Source organism: Engraulis encrasicolus, chromosome 9 (assembly GCF_034702125.1).
Source record: "Engraulis encrasicolus isolate BLACKSEA-1 chromosome 9, IST_EnEncr_1.0, whole genome shotgun sequence".
Taxonomy (NCBI): Eukaryota; Metazoa; Chordata; class Actinopteri; order Clupeiformes; family Engraulidae; genus Engraulis; species Engraulis encrasicolus.
Window position 1 is genome coordinate 13113534 of NC_085865.1, and position 22312 is coordinate 13135845.

At 43.0% G+C, this 22312-nt stretch overlaps 1 protein-coding gene across 1 annotated transcript; it reads right to left on the bottom strand.

Moving 5' to 3' along the window:
- Positions 1-335: 335 nt before the first annotated feature.
- On the bottom strand, positions 336-22035 carry LOC134455466 (E3 ubiquitin-protein ligase RNF31-like). The gene is made up of 23 exons (XM_063206530.1): positions 21905-22035; positions 21313-21530; positions 21063-21209; positions 20365-20520; positions 19475-19543; positions 18833-19148; positions 18024-18183; positions 17516-17661; positions 17129-17289; positions 16057-16284; positions 12936-13259; positions 10727-10912; positions 9695-9901; positions 8683-8856; positions 8279-8377; positions 7957-8046; positions 7538-7652; positions 6971-7083; positions 5919-6032; positions 5199-5247; positions 3550-3646; positions 2450-2618; positions 336-786 (listed from the first exon to the last, which is right to left on the bottom strand). The coding sequence occupies exons 2-23, from the start codon at positions 21505-21507 to the stop codon at positions 739-741; spliced, it is 3363 nt and encodes a 1120-aa protein (XP_063062600.1). The 5' UTR covers positions 21508-21530; positions 21905-22035; the 3' UTR covers positions 336-738.
- Between the last annotated feature and the right edge of the window lie 277 nt (positions 22036-22312).

Sequence of the window (22312 nt, forward strand, 5' to 3'; positions counted from 1 at the left end):
ACATTACTATGTATTTGGGTGCATTCCAAGCCTGATAGTTGAAGAAAATCCTTAGTTTGGAATCTTCTTTTATTTCAATTTTTGAAATAAGAAAAACCTAATGATGACTACCGGTATATCCATTGACTTACTCTCAATGGGTATATCTTAAACTCTGCCAAGCCTGAAATCCGGTACTGACCCTGAGTACCATCAGATGACCCATTGCATGCTTAACTGTGTGTGTGTGTGTGTGCGTGTGCGTGTGCGCGTGCGTGTTTTCTCATTAGTAAAAGCTGTCCCAAATCAGTTGGTCAGTGGAAACATTCAGTGCCTGAAAAAAATAAGACAAAACCAAACTTTCTTTTTCATTTATTGATTGATTTATAAAGATTTTACAGGAAAGCTGAATTCAACATAATCAATCCATCATTTTATTCTTTCACATGAAAATATAGGCTATCAAAACCACATTCTTTGTGTAGTTGGGTAACATTTACCTAGAACAATATTGAGATAAATACATCAACATTATGACCAGTGTTGCCAGATTGGACTGTTTCCCGCCCAATTGGGCTGCTTGGGATGGCTGTCTGCTGGTAAAAACTGTCAAAAACGGACATGGAGCGGGTCTTCCTGTAGATTTATGGACATAGAAATCAATACAATTTAGCTGAAATTGGGAGGGATTTAGTGTCTTCAGGCGCTTTTAGGACTACAAATTATCAGACACATCTGGCAACCCTGATTATGACCTCTTCATTTATTGCGTGGCACCTTGTCTCCAAGCGGTATCTCCATCAGTTTCTGAAAGAGAAAAACATACAAATACCAACATGAAGCAAGTTTTCAACATTTTCACAGTGATTAACTTGAGTAAATTCTCCCGGAGCCAAAGACATCATGCTCTTCTGCTAAAGGCAACATCAGGAATGGATGTATGATATATTGTATGATTGGTCCAAATGTAGAATTAAAAAAGCCTACAATTAAAATTCACATTCATACTCACAATGAGCATAAGCAGACTAGACATCCCCTTTCCCCATTTCTCACAGTTAGGGCGCGGTCACACAGAACGCGGATTCTCCGCACCGGGCGGATCGAGTTGAAAAAAAGTTCAACTCAAGGCGGAAAACCCACGGCGGATTTCCAGATGTTCGATAGGAGACTGTTATCAACATTCATATCAGATTCACTATCCAACGTTAGGAGAGCAAGAAAAGAGCTCATCTTCTATTCATTTTACATAGATGAATGGACAAAGCATTTTGTGTATGTTTTCACACCACTATCAATTAGGCTACATTGCGAGTGATAGCTGAGTCGTTACGTTGCCTAGTCACCGCATTCGAATGGGCAGTGGATCCGCGCTCTGTGTGGGCACTACAGATACATCAGCTGGACGCGCATCACAGATTGTAGGCAGACATCCGCGGTCTGTGTGATCGCGCCCTTAGAGCGTACAGATTGTAGCTTGTTATCACTGCCAGGATGGGTAGCAGGAAAGAGTTGTTGCACCTTCCCCTTTATCTTCCTCCTGACTGAGGCATAGTACCATCCACCCTGCACTGCTCTCTTGGAGTGCTTGTTGAGATGCCAAGTTGTGTGGGTAGGGCATAAAATGCAACTTCATTGCCCACTCTGTGCGCCATGTCACAAAGACATTGCGACTTGCACTTTCCAAGTGAGGCGATCTATATTTTGGTGATCTGTCACCTGTCTCTCATATGGGCCTTTCTCTGGTGACATCAGACAGCTTTGATTCAATGCATTCAAAGCAGGTAGAAGTTGCATCCGGTGGCATAGACAAATGCACACTACTGTTTGCTGTTAGGATAGTAGTCATTTGTACCTGCTAGTATATCAGGTATAATATATCAGTATAGTATAGAATAGTATAATGTAATATAATATAATATATAATATAATATAGCATAGCATGTAATGCCGTCATTGGGTAAGCGCAAAGGCCGTCAGACTTGTAGCCCAATGGTTGCCGGTTCGACTCTTGACGCGCCAGGTTGGTGGAAGGAGTAATTAATCAGTGTCCTCCCCCATCCACCTCCATGACTGAGCTACGGTGAGGCGTACACGTAAATGGAATTTCGTTGTGTGCCGTCAGCACTGTGAGTAGTGGAGTTCTGTGTTACAATGACAATGGGAGTTTCCTAGCTAGGCTTCCATTTATATCAGTAGTCATGTATACCTGCTTCACTCCAATTTTGTTTTTCTCTTTCATTTCTTATTGTTTCTTAATTGGGCCCTGGTTTTAATATCAGAGATCTGATAAACCTACAATATGTGTACATTTTACATTGATCAGACCTGCAAACTCGTCAAAGAAAAAAAGGTGACAGTGTAGAGCGAGGGTTCTATTTCTATTCACGTGAATGACCTAATTGGAAGGGGGAAAGGTGACTGTCACCAAAAGGTGACGAGTTTGCAGGTATGATTGATGATGACTTGCCTTCAACAGTCTTCCATTGTATATTCTCTGGTCTTCTGCCTCCCCCTGTCTCGTGGTGTCTATATGGTATCGCCGGCAGGTAGCAGTCAACTCATTCTCATCCAGAAGTGGAGCCGGATCCAAGGTGTGGCTATTGATGAGACTCACCAAATACTCCCGGTAGTGTTTGCTTCAAATGAAGTGCAAAAAGAAAGTATTTAGCATATATGATTAGTCAGCATCACACGCTATTGTTTGAACTTTTTAAATGTGAAGGTTAGTTTAAGAGGGTTTAGTTAAGCATTGTCAAGTACTCGCTTCTTCATCAATGCTCATCTGCACAGTAATGAACCTTTGTTCAAATCCATATACTCCATGCTAACATTTATGAACTTCACAAATAATAACTGTATTAACCACTCATGATAAATACAGTGCTGGCCAAAAGTATTGGCACCAGGGCTTGACATTAACTTTTTCGCTTGTCGGCCACTGTGGCTACTGGTTTTCCCGAGTCACTAGCCATCCAGCTATTCTACTAGCCACAAATGTTTTTGTTTTTTTAATCATGATGCTGTACATCTAACCTCAGATGAGGTGCCTCAAGCAAGAAGATGAGTGCATGGGTTTCTACATGGAAATAAAACAAATAGAAACTGAGTAACTGAGCTTTTTCATGAACTTAAATACAAACAATTGATACACAAGGGGCAAAGTGCAGAATATACACTATTCCGATATGTCATGCCATAGAATAAGTTACCTGCAAATTGGCTAGTGACACTGAAATTGTTACCAGCCACAGCCAAGTTTTACCAGCATTTGGCCGGTTGGCAGGTGCCAGTGTCAAGCCCTGATTGGCACCACTTCAATTCTGTCAGATAATACTCAATTTCTTCTAGAAAATGATTGCAATCACAAATACTTTGTCATTAATATCTTCCTTTGTTTGTCTCGCAATGAAAAAACACATAAGAGAATGAAAAAAAGTCAAATGAATGATCATTTTACACACATTTTTTTTCACGATAAATAAATGTGACTGATGCTCCTACATGCTGTTTGGTGACTGATATATGAGCTATTTAAAATATAAGGCATGAGGTAACAGTCACACTCACTCGCAGAGGCCCGCTTGATCTGGCTGAGTCTGAATGCCACAGGGGGAGTCGACGTGCTGTCCAGCCTCATCTTTCTGTTCCATCACCCCGCATGTTCCTGAGGACAAGAAAGGAGAGTTACCATCGCTATCCGGACAAAGACCAGTCTGGACAAATCTACCTTCATCAAGTTGGGTAAAACTTGGCTCATCAAATGGTCAAGACGAACTTCTTTGTCACAGTATTTTACTGACAGTATGTGAAGGCAAGCTGAAGCCTTCGAGACCTTCCAGCATAATGTGTTGATAATAAATGACAGAAAGCGCACACCAAGGATACCTTCTGTCTTCTGGTAAAATAAAGACGTTCAAACTTTGTTCTGAGTGTAACAACAACTTGGCGTGGTGTGTAATTTGAATTAGATTTTATATATGTAACTGCTTATTTTAGCAAATTCATAACATAAAACAAGATGTCATTTTTTTTCTTTTTTTTGTGTAAACCATTGACATCTTCCCTTCCTAAATGGTCAATGTATCCCAGGAGATACAGATCATAACATCCAACCCGTATGACATATTTGACATATTCCAAAAGATTTATGCTGTTTGAGTTCAAATAAGATCTTTCCTAACATAGTACCACAATAAGTCTTAGCGACATGAACACTGACATGAAAGCTTCGTCCCCAAGTGTGCCCTCCTTCGTTCTAGTGACAGTCGATACCAAATTTTACTGACGTGGTGTAGGCCTATTCTTTCAAAATTAAAAAATAATCTAGCTTCACGCCAACAGTGATGTCACACGTTACCACAACACACACTGCCGATAGCAACAAAGATGTTTATGTCTTCATAAAATGAGCCCTGGTGTTGGTGGTTTGATCAAAGATTCTTTAATTCTAATTTAGATCATCAGCCTAATAATATATCTAATCTATCTAATTTAGGCAACCTCAGCCAAGCAGTCCATTTAGTGAAAGTGAAAGTGAAAAGTGAAAGCCCATTGGGAAACTCCAACTCCCATTGTCATTGTGACACAGCACTCCACAACACACAAGTGAACACTGCACACAACGAAATTGCATTTATGCCTCACCCGTGCAAGGGGGCAGCCCTCAGTGGCGCTCCATGGGGAGCAGTGCGGTGGGACGGTACCATGCTCAGGGTACCTCAGTCATGGAGGAGGATGGGGGAGAGTACTGGTTGATTACTCCCCCCACCAACCCTCAGTCATGGAGGAGGATGGGGGAGAGTACTGGTTGATTACTCCCCCCACCAACCTGGCGGGTCGGGAGTCGAACCGGCAACCTCTGGGATGCAAGTCTGTCGCCCTAACCGCTCACCCATGACTGCCCATTTAGCGCACTTTCCCTGGGTGTCGTAACCACAAAGTGCCTACTTTCCTGTGTCGGACCTTGGACGTGACCGTTAGCACCAGGCGATTTGCCAAAACCTGACCACCCTCACTGACAGGTTAGGGGTATGGATGGGTTTTGGTCTAGGTACATTTAGACTTTAGACAGAGAGGACGATTTCATGAGCGGAGTTTTGCCCACCTTAGCAACTTGACCAGCGGAGATTAATGGAGCAGACAGACAAAAACATGGACACATGGGTAAATACATCAGAAACTAAACTGTTCAGAATTGTGCATGAATGTTGCCATACCTGCTTGAGTGCCATTTGGAGGATTGGTGTTGAACTCAACCCCATTTTTCTGTTGGGAAAGGAAGATGCGGACAGTCAAAGTGTTCCTGGTCATTGTTGAGCACACAAAACTTGAGATGACTTTTACATTTAAGTCCAGTTTCTGAGTGAAGGGTTGCACCTTTAACCCTTTGAGGAGTACCATCACAAATATGTGATTAGAATTTTGCCCAAATTTTGAGTTCTCATTATGATGTCATAATGTCTTTGCGAGATTTTTAACACAGACGTCTATAGGAGCTGTAGAGTGTTCCAGTAAAATTCTAGAAGAACCTCTAGAAATTCCTTACTCCTCAAAGGGTTTTAACTGAGGTAGTTCGGCAAAGCCCTGCTTTACCCTTATTACTGATATTGCTGATTTTGTAATGGTCTGCCTTTTGGGATGTGGTTACAACACAACAAAGTCGTTGATTGTACTTCTCTACTTTTCTTTCTGATAGCTTCAAGGTTAAAGATTAAATAGCATGTTTACTGTTCAGCTGGATTGTATCAGAGAGGGCGGAAAGGCCTAAAATCCATTCCTATTCTGGAGCTATTCTCTTCTATTCACGATGCAAAGGCTGTTATTAGCAAGTCTGTTTCTGTACAGTGAAAACATTGAAATACAAATAAACATAATAAATACTGAAAAAATATATATTTAATAATAACAATCATTCTATGGATAGTGTTTCTTCCTACCTGCAGCAGCTCCTGTAGTCTCTTTGGTTCCCAGTCGCGCAGGTAGAAGAGGCAGTCTCTGGGGTGGTGAGCATGCAGTCCCGTCACTGAGCACTGGGCCACCGTGCAGCCAGTCTGCCAACATTACATTACATTACAGTTTGTACAGTTTTTTATTATTATTTATGAAGGAACAATGTACACATTCATTAATATGGCCATTTAAACACAAACATAAACAACAGATGCATTACTGGTCCCTTCTGGGAGTCTGTTGGGCTACCCACTTTCACGGCCTGGTGAGGCATAAATGCAATGTTGTTGTGTGCACTGTGTGCTGTGTCATAATGCCAATGGGACTTTCATTACATCACTTTTAGCAGATGCTTTTATCCAAAGCAACTTAGCTATTTAGGTACAATGTACTGGTTACAGCCTGGGAGCTATGCGAGGTAAGATGCCTAGCTAAAAGGGATCTTAAGCCATGAGGTGAGGTTGAGATTCAAACCTCAGACCCTCTGGCCCTTAAAACAACTCCGCAACTACCACTATGCCCTTTCTGCCCTTACAAACAATAAAGAACAACAGAGTCCCCGGTTATGCATCACAAATGAGATAACATGCCTCTGGCCACACCCATGTGTATTTGTTTTCCTGGATCTAGTCGTCAAGGCAGTAAAACCAGACCAGTCTTTGGCAGAAACTGTCAGAACAGTCTGAAGTCCGATATGATAAAATGTATTTTTAAATGACGAGAAAACGCCTCAGAGAAAATATCTGTCATCTAGACTCTTAACCTCAGGCTACAGACTGGTGACTGGTGTACAGATTTGCTGAAATCCCATCAAACCTACTAAGGCAAGGTAGATATGGCTTGACAGACTAGTGATTAAGGACTTGATCAGAAATACAGAGTTACCAGAGCGTTCTCCTGCACCCACATCCAATACTGAATGAGGAACCCTGCATTGCTTACATCGAGACGGTGAACTAATTCACTGAAAATCCCACTAAAAACAACAACATGTCTGTCAACAACAAAATGTAATGTAATGGCCAGTTGATAAAGTTACCTTGTGAAATGGGTTGTTACAGCCACTGCAGAACTCGTATCTACACTGGGTGCAGGTGAAGTGCATGCATCCTCCCCTCGTCAGCGCATACTGGTACCTACAGTTGGGGCAGACTGGGAAACAATATCCACCACAGGCAGAAATTAATGGACTGCATTAGTGTGCACACATCAAAGTACAGTCAGTTGTGCGCTGCGCATGGATACCAATTAAGCAAAAAACAAACTGAAGCTACTGGCAGCCACTATGGCGTATGCTCATTTCAAGTGAGGACTAGGGATGGCGAAAATTGAAAAAAACTCTTGACCGGCTACTGAGACTCATTAACCGGTGGTTAACCGGTTAACCGGTAATCTTAAATCATACAACATTCGTGTGCCTGATATGCACAGCACTGATTTTTTATATTTTATTTTTCACATAAGCCTTTTTTTTGCTGTGCAGACAGGACCTGCCATGTCCGGCCACTGTTGCCAAATGGAAAATGCTGAATTACCGTACTAAAACACATTTATGCATCGATGTTGAAAATTCAGAGTGTCTACTAAAATATCCATGGAGACTCACTGATTCCGTTGTCGCGTAGGTACCCAGCAAGTCCCTGTCTCTGGTACTCTGGGTCATTCTCTCGTTTCCAGGCCTGGAATGTCTCACAAGTAACATTCTCATGTTGCTCCTCCCACTGAAAAAAGGACAATTAAGTCAAAGAAGACAAAGACAGGGGGGAAATGTTATACTATGTATGTGATGTGAGGGTATTTAGCGGACACTCTTTGCCAAAGAAATGTGTCTCAATATTGTGCGCTAAACATTTTTTTGTAGCAAACTAAAAATATGGCAAACATTATAAGAAGCTACGACACAAGACTTTCATATACTGAGAATAGCGTAACACTAACACTTGATGTGGGATATTCAGCAACTAAATGACAAACTTAAGCCACATTTGCACATGGCTTCCCACCCGGTTGTTTATGAACACTCACAGGTTTCTTGCACTGTGCACAGAAGCTCTTTCTGCAATCTTGACAGGTGACTTTTGACTGGTTGCCGTCATAGATGAAGCCGTTTGCGCACTGACAAGAGAAGGTGTTATTTGTTAGTCTCTCCTTGACAGAATTCAACAACTTATTTGAATTGATGTTAAGAAAGCTTGTGTGGGCACACAAGTGCAGACAAAAGAAGAGCAAGTTGAAATACTATATCATTATTACATGTTATTTATTGAGACCAGGACTGTGAACAGAATTGCCCATCTTTCCTAAAAGCAATCTATTCCAAGTGTCCATGCAGGTAGAGGTTACTCACGTGAGTGCACCATAGGAACTTGGGGTCTTGGATGAGGGCATGCTCAGTCAGCTTCTTGTGGAAGAGCTCATACACATCCTTCTCCAGACAGTCCCGCAGCTAGACAATCACAACAGTCAGTCAGTCAGTTACTACAATCATCTGCTTGCCTTTTCAGTTTTAACATGTAAACAATGACGGAATTTGGTATCCTGTACAAGTTTGATTGGTGCACGTTTCCTATCCAAACTCCATTATTCCCCTTCATTTTCAAAAGCAATAGAGTTTGATTCAATTCTTGTGTCTTATCAGTCCACATTCATGAATGCACCACACAAAAAGACAACCCCCATTCTGTCAGACACGTCTTCCATCAACCATCAATTGCAATGTGGACGCAATGTATTGCAGAGTTCTTCCCAAACCTGAATGTCTAGGGTAGAGAAGTGGTTATCGAGATGCTCGGGGTCGTTGATGTCCGGTTCTTCACAGTTGGGACACACCATGTCTCTGATGTGTTTGTCTCTAATGGCGATGGTGAAGTGCTCCCTGAAGCACTCGCAGCACATCAGACACTGGCATGAAGTCAGGGACTGCATCTGGAAGATTGAACATCAACGGTTGAATGACGACACACACTAAAAACAACCAAATGACAAACAAAAACCACGCATGACTTAACATAGACAATTACTGAACATGAATGAGGCCCTTTCACAACTGCTGGTGCACTGCTAGGATGTGAACTGTATCCTGAGCATGTCAAGCTTGTTCTAGTTTGTGTGCCGTATGTTTATCTGTACCAGGTATATACGCATATCCCGTTTTTTTCTTTAATCAGTCTTACCCAGGGATGCACAGAGTTTAGGTGAAAATCTGGTGGCAATAAAAGCAGCTATTATACAGCATTATGTGATGATGTGCAGAATGTTATGCAGTTTCACATGAAAGATGATGTGTTTTGTAAAAAAAAAAAAAAAAGTTATAAATTACATTTGTAATACAAATGTGCGCCTTGCGAAGGTGGGGTACCGCTGTAAAAGTGGCCGCCTTCAATACAGGCCTAAAGTGCAGAAGAAATCCTGGTTTGTGTTTTCAGTACGGCCCTTGGAGGATTTTATAAAATCTGAAGTGGCCCCGTAGCTCTTTGAGTGCCATGGACTTGAAAACGAGTCTTTTCAGAATGCATGGTACAGTGCCAAAGACTTGATATCAAGTAATTTGCGTTTTTTTTATGGGGATCGGGCCTAACACGTTGATCTGTTATGTTTGTTGTTCACGTGGACAAAGAACTCAATTTGTTATGGTTCTTGAAAAAAACACTCAAATGTTGAAAAAAGCCTGTCAACCCCCCGGTCTGAATTTGAAAATGGCTGGCACTGAATGAGTTAAATGAAAAAAGTTCCCCACCCCTGATGTACAGGCATCAGTAGGTACCTTGCTGAGGGGGTATCTGCTGTAGCACATGGTGCAGTCGTTGTTGAGCATGCGTCGGATGAAGTCCCTGTCCTGGCTCTCTTTGACGGCCTGCACCACGTCCTCCAGGGTGCAGTCCATGCCGGGCTCCTGCAGCAGAGACAGAGCCAGCTCACAGCGCCCCCAACTGGGCAGCCCGTAAAGCGCCAACAGCCGCCGACACATCCTCTATGGAGAGAGGTGAAGAGATGGATCAATGGATGGATTGCATTTTATACGGCACTTTTCCACTCCTTCCAGCACTCAAAGCACTTTACAATAAAATAATAATTATATGGGCAGCCATGGTCTAATTGTTAGGTAGGTGGACTTAGGATCAGAGGGTTGTAGTTGTTGGGGGGGGGTTGCAGGTTCGAATCCCACCCTTACACCTACACTTCAATCCATGGCTGAAGTGCCCTTGAGCAAGGCACCTAACCCCACTTTGCACCAGGGACTGTAACCAATACCCTGTGAATAACTGGAAGTTGCTTTTGATAAAAGCGTCAGATAAGTGTAATGTAATGTAATACAGGTTTTCATGACACTCAAATATGCTTAAATAAATAGTAGATATTATATCTAAGAGAGAAGCGGAGAGGGGAATGGGTTAGTGACTTAACATTTTAGATACATGCAACTGTGTTAACGCAGGCTGCAAGTGAATCACAGGGTTGGAAAGAAAAGAGAATCACAATGCAATCAACATTTTTACTGAACCCAATATCTTTTTTGTCAGCTCAATACAATAATAGTAATTTGTGGTGTTCCTTTTTTGTACAAGTTGTGACCTTGCCAGTCACCCCCACCCAGTGCCAAGGCACAGTTGGCTGTGCAAGGGGATTTTTGCAATCTTTGATTTCCTGTAAAATATGTCAGTAGAGAGGCTATGGAAGCTAAAGGCCAAGTTGTACAGAGAACAGGGGTGAGTTGCAAACAACAAAGTAGCTAACCTAGTTAGCAACTACGGTTTCGAGAAATGCACCCTACTGTGCTCCCAACACAACCACATACCTGCTTGTCAGGGTTGCTGACGTCGATGGAGGGCTCTGGTTGGCTGCTCCAGACGCGCTGGTGGAAGGGCTCCAGGAGGGGCCGCTGGAGCACTGACAGAGCCCCCCGCACGTCACCGCCGCTCTGCCTCAGCGCTGCCTCACACCGGCTCCGGTCCTGGAAGCCCAGCGAGCGCAACTCCTGCATCTGCACAGGAAACACAGACTGTACTGTATGTAGTAGTAACACACACTGATTTATAACACACACGGGGTTTATATTGCATTCTGTACATATCGTTGCATTCAAGACACATGAAATGTTGCAAAATGCTGCGGCCAATCAATAAGGAAGCAACACACTGCAAACAGATGTGGCGGCTCAACACATCCTACACGTGCTACGCTGCTAAACCTCAGCAACAAACACGTTACCACATACATCATAGATGCTTACATATCTCAAGCCACCTTGGACACCATGAATAAAATGCAATATAAACTGCAGGACCCTCTGTTACCACATACACTGTATTGCACCATGTACTGTGAAACCACAACAATGCGTAATAGGAAGGGGAGGGGAGTCTGTGTAATATGTATTGTGAAACCACACAGGGTCTTGAAAGCCCAGTCAGCACAATGCCAAATGCATCTATGCCAAACTACTAGCAGAGTTCAGCGCAGAATGTTAGTAAACCTCCAAATTGAAGTCTCATACAGGAGGGGCAGCAGTGCTGAGCTATTGGTCTGGACCTTTAGCTACGCGTTATAATGCTGTGCCTCCCAACTGAAGCGTTGACTGGTAAGTCGCGGGTTCGAGCCCCGAGTGGCGAATTAGCGCAGATGACCCCAGTTACATATAAAATGACACTAATAAATGGTAATATGGGAGTGGTCCTGTCTACGGACCTGACTGGAATTAAGTTCTGTACAGCAGCTCTAGTCAACTGGTCAGGCAAAAGACTGTAGCAGGGTTTTCACTTTTAGCAGGAATATGAACCTGTGTAACTTGACAAGACTTAGACTGGATCCGGAATGTTTACTCATGGGTCAAAGACGTCCAAAAAGGAATTGTCATTCAGTGTAACTGCTGACTGTAACTGTAAAAAAAAACATGATTTTTGAAGTGAATGGATGACAGCCGAGCCTTTCATGAATTCACTGGAAAAGAATCAAATAAAAAGAGTCATGTTTCTTACAGTTACAGTCAGCAGAAGGCATCCGTTACACTGAATGACAATTCCTTTTTGGACGTCTTTGACCCTCATCCACTACTACATTGTACACCAAAGCCATGCATCCCACACCCTGTACTATGAAGAGAACCAAACAATCTAATTCACACCCAGGATTGTACACACACTATGCCAGGGCTTGACACTGGCACCAGTCAACCGGGCAAATGCTGGTAAAACTTGGCTGTGGCTAGAAATACTTTCAGTGTCACTAGCCAATTTGGCTGGCAGCTTATTCCTTGGTATTACGCACCACAGCCTATATTCAATTGTTTGGTTCAAGACAAAGCGCAGTAGCTCTGTTTCTATTTGCTTGATATGCTTCTATGTACAAAGCTATACACTCATCTTGCTTTAGCACCTCATCTTCTGAGGTTAGATGTACGTTATCATGATAAAGAAAAAAAACGATATGAAATTGGTGGCTAGTGGAATACCTGAATGGCTAGTGACTCGGGAAAACCACTAGCCACAGTGGCCGGTGGGTGAAATAGTTAATGTCAAGCCCTGCACTATACTATGCAGTGAACTACTGAATGAGATGCATTATGTCTGTTCTTATTAGAACATCCTGTTTTCCTTCTGCATGCAAAAACTGCTTCTTCTGGTAACACAGAAAAATCAGTAAGCTGCATGCAGTGCAGGACATTTCAGACGCGGCCTCTTGATCACACACTTTGGGTATTTCTCAAAACCTAGTCTGCACACTTCCAAGTGTGCTCAGCCTAATTAGTCACTCACAGTGATTGATACTCATTGGTGAACTCTATGGAGTATCCAATCACAGGGCATGACTAATTAGGCTGAGTACACTTGGAAGTGTGCAGACTAGGGCTGAATCTCAAATGGTGCACTTGTGCACTTTAGTGTTCATGTTTCAGTGCGTATGCCGTATTAGTTACGCACTGAAACATAGTGCCCGAAGTGCTAAAGTGCACCATTTGAGATCCAGACTAGGTTTTGAGAAATGCCCAGTGTCACACACTTGCCTACCTTGGCCTTCCTGCTCCTCAGGAGCTGTTGCACGGCCTTCTGGGTATCGCCTCCTGCCGTCAGCCAGGCCTGTTTGGCCTCCGCTCGGGACAGCTGCACCTCCCCGCCGCCCTCCCCCGTGCTCCCGCCACCGCTCACGGCCGAGGGGTCCTCGTTCTGATCCCCTGCTGCCGTCTGCTGGACAGAGACGGCCATGGCACAGATCTCGTCCAGCAGGTGGGGGAGTTCGGAGGAGATCCAGTCGGAGGGGTTGACGTTGCTGCTACGCGAGACACAGAGGGCGGCGTAGACCTCTTCGGGGCTCACTCCCCTCTTCTCGCCTTCCTGAGAGAGTAGAGGAGATAGAGGTAAAAAGGACATGAAGGAAGACAGCAGGGATTATAATGTTTTAGTGTCATCAGATTATTCAAGTGCTGATGTACCAATAAATGGAATAAACCGATATTCATCATCAGTTTACAGCAGTTATCGGTTCATAAGAAATCTGATTAACACAGGTAGGATTTTGCCAACTACCCAATTTCTTCAAGACATCGAAACGCCTTAACCAATTGATCGACTTTCTGGAAAACACCTGCGACTGACCAACTCATTACCAGATTTCTTAAGTCCACCGCACATCAAATCTGACAAAGTGCAGAGCACCCGCCCCAATGTCCACCAACGTCGGCTGTCCACAGACATGCTTGTTTGATGCATGAAGTGTGCCATCAGTGTATGGGGGAAAAGGAAAGTGGTTGGAACCAAAATTATTACATAATTCTGTCAGAAGCAATGTGCGAAACATCTAACAGAAGATTCTTCCAGTTATTTGATTATTGCCACTTATCGGTTTATTGGGAAGATGTAAGCATGACATTAACGCATAAACGATGTAAACCCTTTGTAGGCAGAGATGGACAAACCAGTTTGATACAAGGGTTATGGGGATGATATGATTAATATTGATGATAGTAATGAAATTCAGTGTGGGGATCAGCTTTGGGCATACTTAAATGACAGTGGCTTTGATAAAGCAGTACACTTTGTTTGGCAGTGATTGTGTATATTTTGCTCAAGTGATTTAAAGGAGCACTCCTGCCATTTCAATATGCTGTTGTATTTAAACACTTAGTGGTTTCTTTTGCCTTAAGACATGTAAAAGTTTTTATCTTTTACCTGACATGTTTCGACGGTGTTACTTCCGTCTTCATCAGAGGGTCACTGTGATGTTGATGAGTGACGTGCTTTAAAAACAGCTGATGTTGTTGTGGAGGTGTGACCTCCCTGTCAATAATGACAGGTTGGTCACACCTCCTGCTGTTAGAGTTGTCCTCTTAGGATGGTGGTCCAGGTGTGTGAGAGCATGTATGCCCCCTCATCCCTGTTCATGGTACTTGGGCTACGCTTTCTGATCTCCATAGACTCCTTAATCCAGCGGTGGTATCTGTTGTTCTCTTGCTGTATGACTTTTGCCTTGTCCCAGTCCATGATATGATTTTCCCTCCTACAGTGGTCAGTTATGGCTGATTTGAGGTTCTCCTGTGTGGCTCGCTCCTTTATTGCTCTACATCAAAGGGATCACCGAACGCATACAGCGAGCCATGAAGAAACACAAGATACAAACGCCAGTAAAGCCACACACCAAACTACGACAGCTGCTAGTACACCCCAAGGACAAAATAGACCAACATAACAAATGCAATGTCATATATGAGATTCCGTGCCGGTCATGCAACAAGTCATATATTGGGGAGACAGGGAGGACATTCAACACAAGAAAAAATGAGCATAAAAAAGAATGTGAAAAGGAAACAGAACAAAGACATACAAGAGCAATAAAGGAGCGAGCCACACAGGAGAACCTCAAATCAGCCATAACTGACCACTGTAGGAGGGAAAATCATATCATGGACTGGGACAAGGCAAAAGTCATACAGCAAGAGAACAACAGATACCACCGCTGGATTAAGGAGTCTATGGAGATCAGAAAGCGTAGCCCAAGTACCATGAACAGGGATGAGGGGGCATACATGCTCTCACACACCTGGACCACCATCCTAAGAGGACAACTCTAACAGCAGGAGGTGTGACCAACCTGTCATTATTGACAGGGAGGTCACACCTCCACAACAACATCAGCTGTTTTTAAAGCACGTCACTCATCAACATCACAGTGACCCTCTGATGAAGACGGAAGTAACACCGTCGAAACATGTCAGGTAAAAGATAAAAACTTTTACATGTCTTAAGGCAAAAGAAACCACTAAGTGTTTAAGTTAAACAGTTAGACATAATGAACTTAATTCATATGCTGTTGTATTGCTCACGCTACCCTTGACTTGTCAGTACCTGTGCAGTGATGCTGCATTTTTTGTCTGAGCCCTTTCCGAGATATGAGCTATTATAATGGGGGCAGGTGTTTGTTTACATTTCAAAATATCTTAACATAGGCCAACTTCAAACATTTTCCCAAAAGGTATCGCTGTTTGCTAGTTGTCTGCTGATGTTGCATAACGTTTTGGATGTTTTGGGGAATAAATCAAGATGTTTTTTTGAAATGTAAACAAACACTTGCCCCCATTATAATGACCAGGATCTTGGAAAAGGCTGAAAAAATATCTCAGGTACTGACAAGTCCAGGGTAGTGTGAGCATTACAACTGCATGTTGAAATTGGCAGGAGTTACCCTTTAAAGGGGTATGCCACTATTTTGGGGCTTAATACAGTTAAAATCGTTGGCTGGGGTTTATAAAGGTGGAAAAGTGTCTTATTTTTCATGTTAAGCGTTGTCTTGCTTTAAGACAAGTTAAAAGAGGGAATATGTCGCTAAGCTAGTGAAAGTCAATGTATCCATGTAGCATGCTACAATGCTACATGGATACATTGACTTTCACTAGCTTAGCGACATATTCCCTCTTTTAACTTGTCTTATTGCAAGACAACGCTTAACATGAAAAATAAGACACTTTTCCACCTTTATAAACCCCAGCCAACGAGTTTAACTGTATTAAGCCCCAAAATAGTGGCATACCTCTTTAAGTTTCTAGGAAAGAATGGCCTAGGTGTAACCAGTTGAGTTGTTGATGTTGTCTTGTATTGTCTCAATATTGTTAATGTACTCCATAAAAAGATCACCCACTCTGATATGATTGACGAGCCTCTGGCCCTCGTCCTTCATGGTCTTCTGCGTCTGCATGTGTCTGCTTCGGGGCCTTGGCTTGGGCCTGTCGGGAGGAGTGGTGTTGGCATTGACGGGCATCAGTGGAAGGGGGCGAGGGTCTTTTGGTGGATTCTCACGTGGCAGGTTGCACATCTCGCAAGCCATGAAGGGCCTTGAGTTTACATATGTGCAGTGCTTACAAGTCCACTGACGGGAAAGAAGACAAATTACCTGATGTTAAAAGTGAGGAATGTGCAAGAAGTCGAGCAACTGGATTGTCGACATGCTATGAACAGGAAAGACACAATCACATCAGCTTCCTAATTTGTCAGTCTACTTAAAGGAGAATACCGCCTGCACAATAAGAACTTGGGATACACTGCAACATGATATGAAGTCTTAATGTTCAACCTTGATCCATTCTGGACCTCAAAAGCTCACAAAGCTACTTTTAAGGCATGTCTCTTAAAAGAAAGTGGGTGTGACTCCATCCATTATAGGTTGCATAATGAAAGTCATAACATTACAAAAAAAGGCAGCAAGAGCTTGGGGAAGTCTAGTCAGAAAGTCTATACATGTTAAAAGCACATTCAGTACATAAAACAATTTGGTCAACCTGGATATAGCTGGATCGGAATAACTCAAATTCAAATTAATGAAGCAGTAATGTAGTGTTTTTTTACACACTCAGATCTACTTCCTCTGTATAAAAAATATATGACCACTCACTCCCATCGATTCAAAGGACTTAGTAGGAATACGTGGACAGAAGACAAAATCATAGTGAGCAAGCCCTGCAGTGGTAACACTCAAGTCTTGTATTGATTTTAGTCCATATTGGTTCATAACCTACAATGCCCAGCTAGATTTTTGGCAGATTTAGTGTGCAGATCCACACTTTTGACCACACTTTTCCAAACATTTGCAAATCTGTTGTACTCCCTCCTAATTTATTGTTCTGCACTTCTAACTTAATGGAATACATTGTATATTACTAGGGTATTGTTACTCCTCAAAAAGAGTTTCATTCTGCAACTATGAGGTTACTGACCTGGTTGGTTGGGGCCTGTGGCTGGACTGGTGGAGTGGCTGGGGTTGCCGGTGGACGCGGCAGGGTCATGGAGGGCCGAGTGGCAAGGCGCGGACGCTCACACACTGTGCACAGGACACTGCTGCCCGGATTCACTACTGTACAACTCCTGCACTGCCACTCTATGGACGGAAAGTGGAGCCACAAAAAAAGAGATGCGTTAGCACAGGTTTGTATTATGTATGACAACACAGGTCTGAAATTTCATACAAATAGATCAATATGATATACAGAAAAAAATAATCATTTTAAAAACTTGACTAAAGAAACATATCTTATTTCACCAAGAACAACAACAACAACATAGCACATTACCGTCATCACATCACATCACAGCACTGGTGTTACCTGTGATAGTGGAAGGCTGCAGTGAATCATCAGCTCCGGTGGGAACAGTGCCGGCCAAGCGGGGACAGTCGCAGCTTGAACACAACATAGCATGAGTGTCGTTCACCGTGGTGCAGCGGCCACACTCCCAAGAGGACAGGGAATGGCTGTTGGCAGATATAAAATGCAATATCTCATCACTCTTGGGAGATGTAAATATGTTACAGTAGATCACACTCCATATGTATGCATTTAAGAAAAGATTACCAGACAGACATTTTTCTCCTTAGAAAACAAATGTGATACTAAGTTATATTTATGGAAATTGTGAATAGTTCTGAACTGGTAGATTGAGGCTAATCCATTTACCCCAGAGCAATTTACTGAAGGAAAAATATATTTTTTTTTAAAGTATAGACAGCCCAGCTCTGTTCACAGTTAACCTTAATTCATTATACTTTCATTGTGGTAGGACAAAATGACAAAGTGCATTGTCGGTTAATGCATGTTAACAAACTCTCTGTCTCACCTCAGAACCCTCCCCCGCGGTGTGCTAGTGACTGGCTGCCTGTTGTGGCCCCTGCGACTTGGGTGGCAGTGGTAAAGACGATCACAGTTGCTGCAGAGCCGCTGGCTGCATGTGAGACAGTGTGCAGACACATGGGAAACGCCACAGATCGAGCAGTTTTCTGGGGGACGGAAGCATGCATTTGCAATCAGTTCTCTTACATCACAGACCACATTACATACTGCATATAGCCCATAATGTATGCTGATCTGGTGAATAGATTATAGTATAAATATAATACACATCTAGACTAAGATCACGCAATTTTCTGGATGAGGCAAACAGGAGAAACCATCTGCTTGCAGTCTTTTCTTATTGGTTTAGCTTCACAATGTAATCTACCGTAGTTTCATAAAATCAAGTTAAACCATCGTATGAAGATCCATTTATGAACAATACGGACATAGCCAGAATTTTGAAAGTGAAAGTGCCTCTGGGAAAGCCCCATTGTCATTGTGACACAGCACACCAGAGCATTTACAGAAAAATGCACATTTGTGCCTCACTCATGCCAGGGGGGCAGCCCAAAAAGTGCCCAAAGGGGGCAGTGCAGGCACAGGGGGACTGGTTATGGTACCATGCCCGGTGTACCCAGTCACAGAAGAGACGGGGGGCAGAGCACAGGTTATTCACTCCTCACACTCACCTGGCTGAGTTGAGAATCGAATCAGAAACCCTTGGCCTGTAATCCAAACTCCTTCACCACTTGCACATGACTGGTCAATGGATGTTAGTATGGCTACGGTACAGCACACTTTACACAAACTCACCCTGAATCTGTTGTCTCCTGTGACTGGCTCGGCCGGGGTGGCGGTGGTATATGGCATCGCAGGCGTCACAGAAGGGCTTGGAGTCACAGGAGGGGCAGAGGAGAGTGGAGACGCCGCCGCACATGTCACACTCCTGGGCTTGTCTGACTGGGGTCTCTGCAGGGAGAGATGGCTGCACTGCTTGAACAGATGTGATGGGAATAGAGGGAGGGTTGGTGGAGGCAGGAGATGGGATGGGGACAGGGCTGGTGGGGAGGATAGTGCGGGCTGGAGATGAAGCCTCAGTGGGGATGACTTCTGCATCAGGCATGACCTCCTGCCAGAGACAGAGAGCGAGAGAGAGAGAGAGAATGTGTAAATACAGTATGTGTATGTGGCTTTCCAAACCATGTGTTCTAAAGAATGGAGTTGAGTCAATCATCTTCAAAGCAAACTCAAAAGTATCAATGCTGTTTAACGTCAATAAGAGATGATGTTGCAATAAGATGAGAGGAAATCCGTTGTCTGTTTGACTGTTATCAGTTATTGAGTGAGTCAGACAGAACGTTAGATAAACCACTGTCCAAGTTGTGAGGGTGTTCCTGTAGCAGTGTTTGTGAGACATGGAGAGAAACATGAACAGCCCCTGTATACATAACATACCCCAGTATCACTGTGCTCCTCCATAGCTGGTATAATACTCTGGAAGTACTCTGGATGGGGGTGCACCTCCTGGAAGAAAACGCACATATCATAAGCTATACTTCAAGTTTTCCGTTAACCTGTATAAGGGTCAATGACGTTTTAGTAGTAGCACGTCAGGGTGGTACAACCACAGCTAATATTGTATGGATTAAATGGGTTTTTTGTGGATTATCTAAGATTTATATTCAGTGCAGTACCATTACCAATTCATTACCAATTACTAGATAATTTATGGGCATTAGCGGTGGTTGTACCACCTGACATCATTGATCCATTAATACCATCGTAATGACAAAGTTGAGTCTTGTCTAACATTTTTACTCAAATGGTTGCGCTCTGACCGTCATGCCAATGAGTCTGGCTCTTTGGTGTAGCAGTAAGGACCTCGGCTTGGTACCCCAGAAAGTCTGGGTTTTAATTATGGCATGGCAACTCTACACTACAGTGACTTATATACAGTGCATCCTCCACATCAGTGATTCTCAAACTTTTTCAGACCAAGGACCACTTTGTCCCCCCAAAAATGTTCAGGCACCACCTGTCAACCGAATTGACAGTTGACGGGTGCTAATTTGACACTGCTAATTTCAATGCAGATCACTTATTTTTTACTCACATGTATTATGCGGTTATTGTGATGAAAATAAGACTTCAGCTATGCTTATCTTTGTAATAATGCTACAAATATAGCCTACTGCTAGCTTGTCTTGGAAAATCAGAAATCCCCGTACGGACCACCTGAGCTGTGTCGCGGACCACCAGTGGTCCCCGGACCACACTTTGAGAATCACTGCTCCACATGCATGTGTGTAGTCATGGGAGCGCCACGTCCTGTTTCCAGTGCTGACCTTGACAATCATATCCAACTCGGTGCGCAGCATCATGACTTCCACTGTAATCTCCGCCACCCTCCTGACATCAGGCTCTGTGACTTCATCTGGAAAGCTGAGGCCATCTGGCAGCTGATTGGTGTATCCATACAGGCAAAGCACATCCCTCCCGCCCTGTGGAAAAAAAGACACAATTTCGATCACGTTGCTCACAAGACCATATTAAGTACTTATGCAAGGTGCACATCATCCCCCCCTTCTACATATGCTAGTTTTGATTTGGCACCTACTGATGCTTTTCTGTTGGATGTGCATGCCTTCCACTACACTTTGTAGACACTGAAAAGTCGTATGCAGACACCAAACATTATAGAATCATACAACTGACTTGTATTTGGCTGAATTGATACGTATGGTATCAAAAGAGAGATTGACATTTGACTATGGACAGTCGGAAAAGAAAAAACGACAATGACGTTTCTTGCATCTGCAAGTTTTCACATCACAATGTTGGAAGTATTTTTGATTTATTTGAACTAATTTGTATTCCTATGGTTGACAAGAATAATTATGCTATATTATGCAAGCTACTTTCACAAAGTTATCAGAGAGCATATTCAAAAACATGGGGTCCCATCACCATGTAAATTCTCTACAAATGTTATCATTATTTTGTCACCTTACCAACATTAAGACCTATGGGATGTCACCCTTACCTTGACAGCATCCACAGTAGTTCTAAAGACAGGGTTGTTGTGCTTGACACTGCGCCAGTACTTTGGACGGCTGGGATTGGTCAGGTTACAGCCATATTTCTCCAGAATGCTCACTGCTTTCAGTAAACGTGCACAGCAGTCAATTACCTGTGAGGAAGGGAAGGAAAACATTGTGAAGATACGACAAAAAAGACTGACAACACAGCCTGAAGTGAAAGAGAAAAATGTTCTATCAAAGGAAATCACGCACCTCTCGTCTGGTCTGCCCAACAGCATTCTCTGAGACCATACTGACAGCATTGATGTGCCGATACCGCTCAGACAGAGGCAGAGGCAACTGGGCCATGATAGTCACGTCACTTCTGATTTCTGGAACAGATCCTGAGGAAGCCATGCGAGACTCTGCCCTCTGTCTGAGATCTTCAAACTGAACATCATCTGCCATTATGGACTTGATTTAGATGGAGGCTGTTTCAAAGACACCGACAGAGGTTTATCAACAGGCCAAAGAGAGGCAACTTATGAGCAAATTCACTGTTTTCAGCTGGGCAGTAATATTTACTTTGAAACACCCATAGTTTTAACACAATAAAGAAACATGTTATAAGCTAAAGTGGGTACAAGTTTGGTCATAAAGTATGCAAAGTATCGGTAAGCGCACAAGTCGACAGTTAATATAAGGTGCATCATTTGACGTCAACTTGACCATTTATAAACAACATCTGCCTTATTGTTGAATAGATTAGCTAGCTCTCCTAGCTAACACTTCATGGTTGAAATCGAAAGTTCAAGTGACACGTCTCGTTCTTCTCACGCGCATCAAGAAGCAGACAATATATTACCTGAAAGCTTCAAAGGCTACACTCGGAGACTTCTCTGTGGACCGCACAATTCGAGTCTTTACTTTTAGTAGACCTGCAATCCGAGTTTATGTTCAGAACTGTACCTATGCGGAAGTCATGATTTCTCGAAATGTTATCAAAACTGCTTCTACATGACATTTTAAGGTGGTCTGGCAGCGTTCGTGACGCGTGTCTCAGTCGGGCGTAAAGCCGTCACTAAATACTCAGTTTAAATAAGTTGCTACACCTGATACGTGTGTACATAATCCAGTTTGATTGCTATATAAAAAAAAACAATCAACAAAAAATATTTAAAATTTAAAATGATTTATATCATTTTCAGTATTCGCGTAAAGGCGTCGTACTTTGGACTACCTTAAAGAATGGCGTTGTTCTGCAAAATGGGCG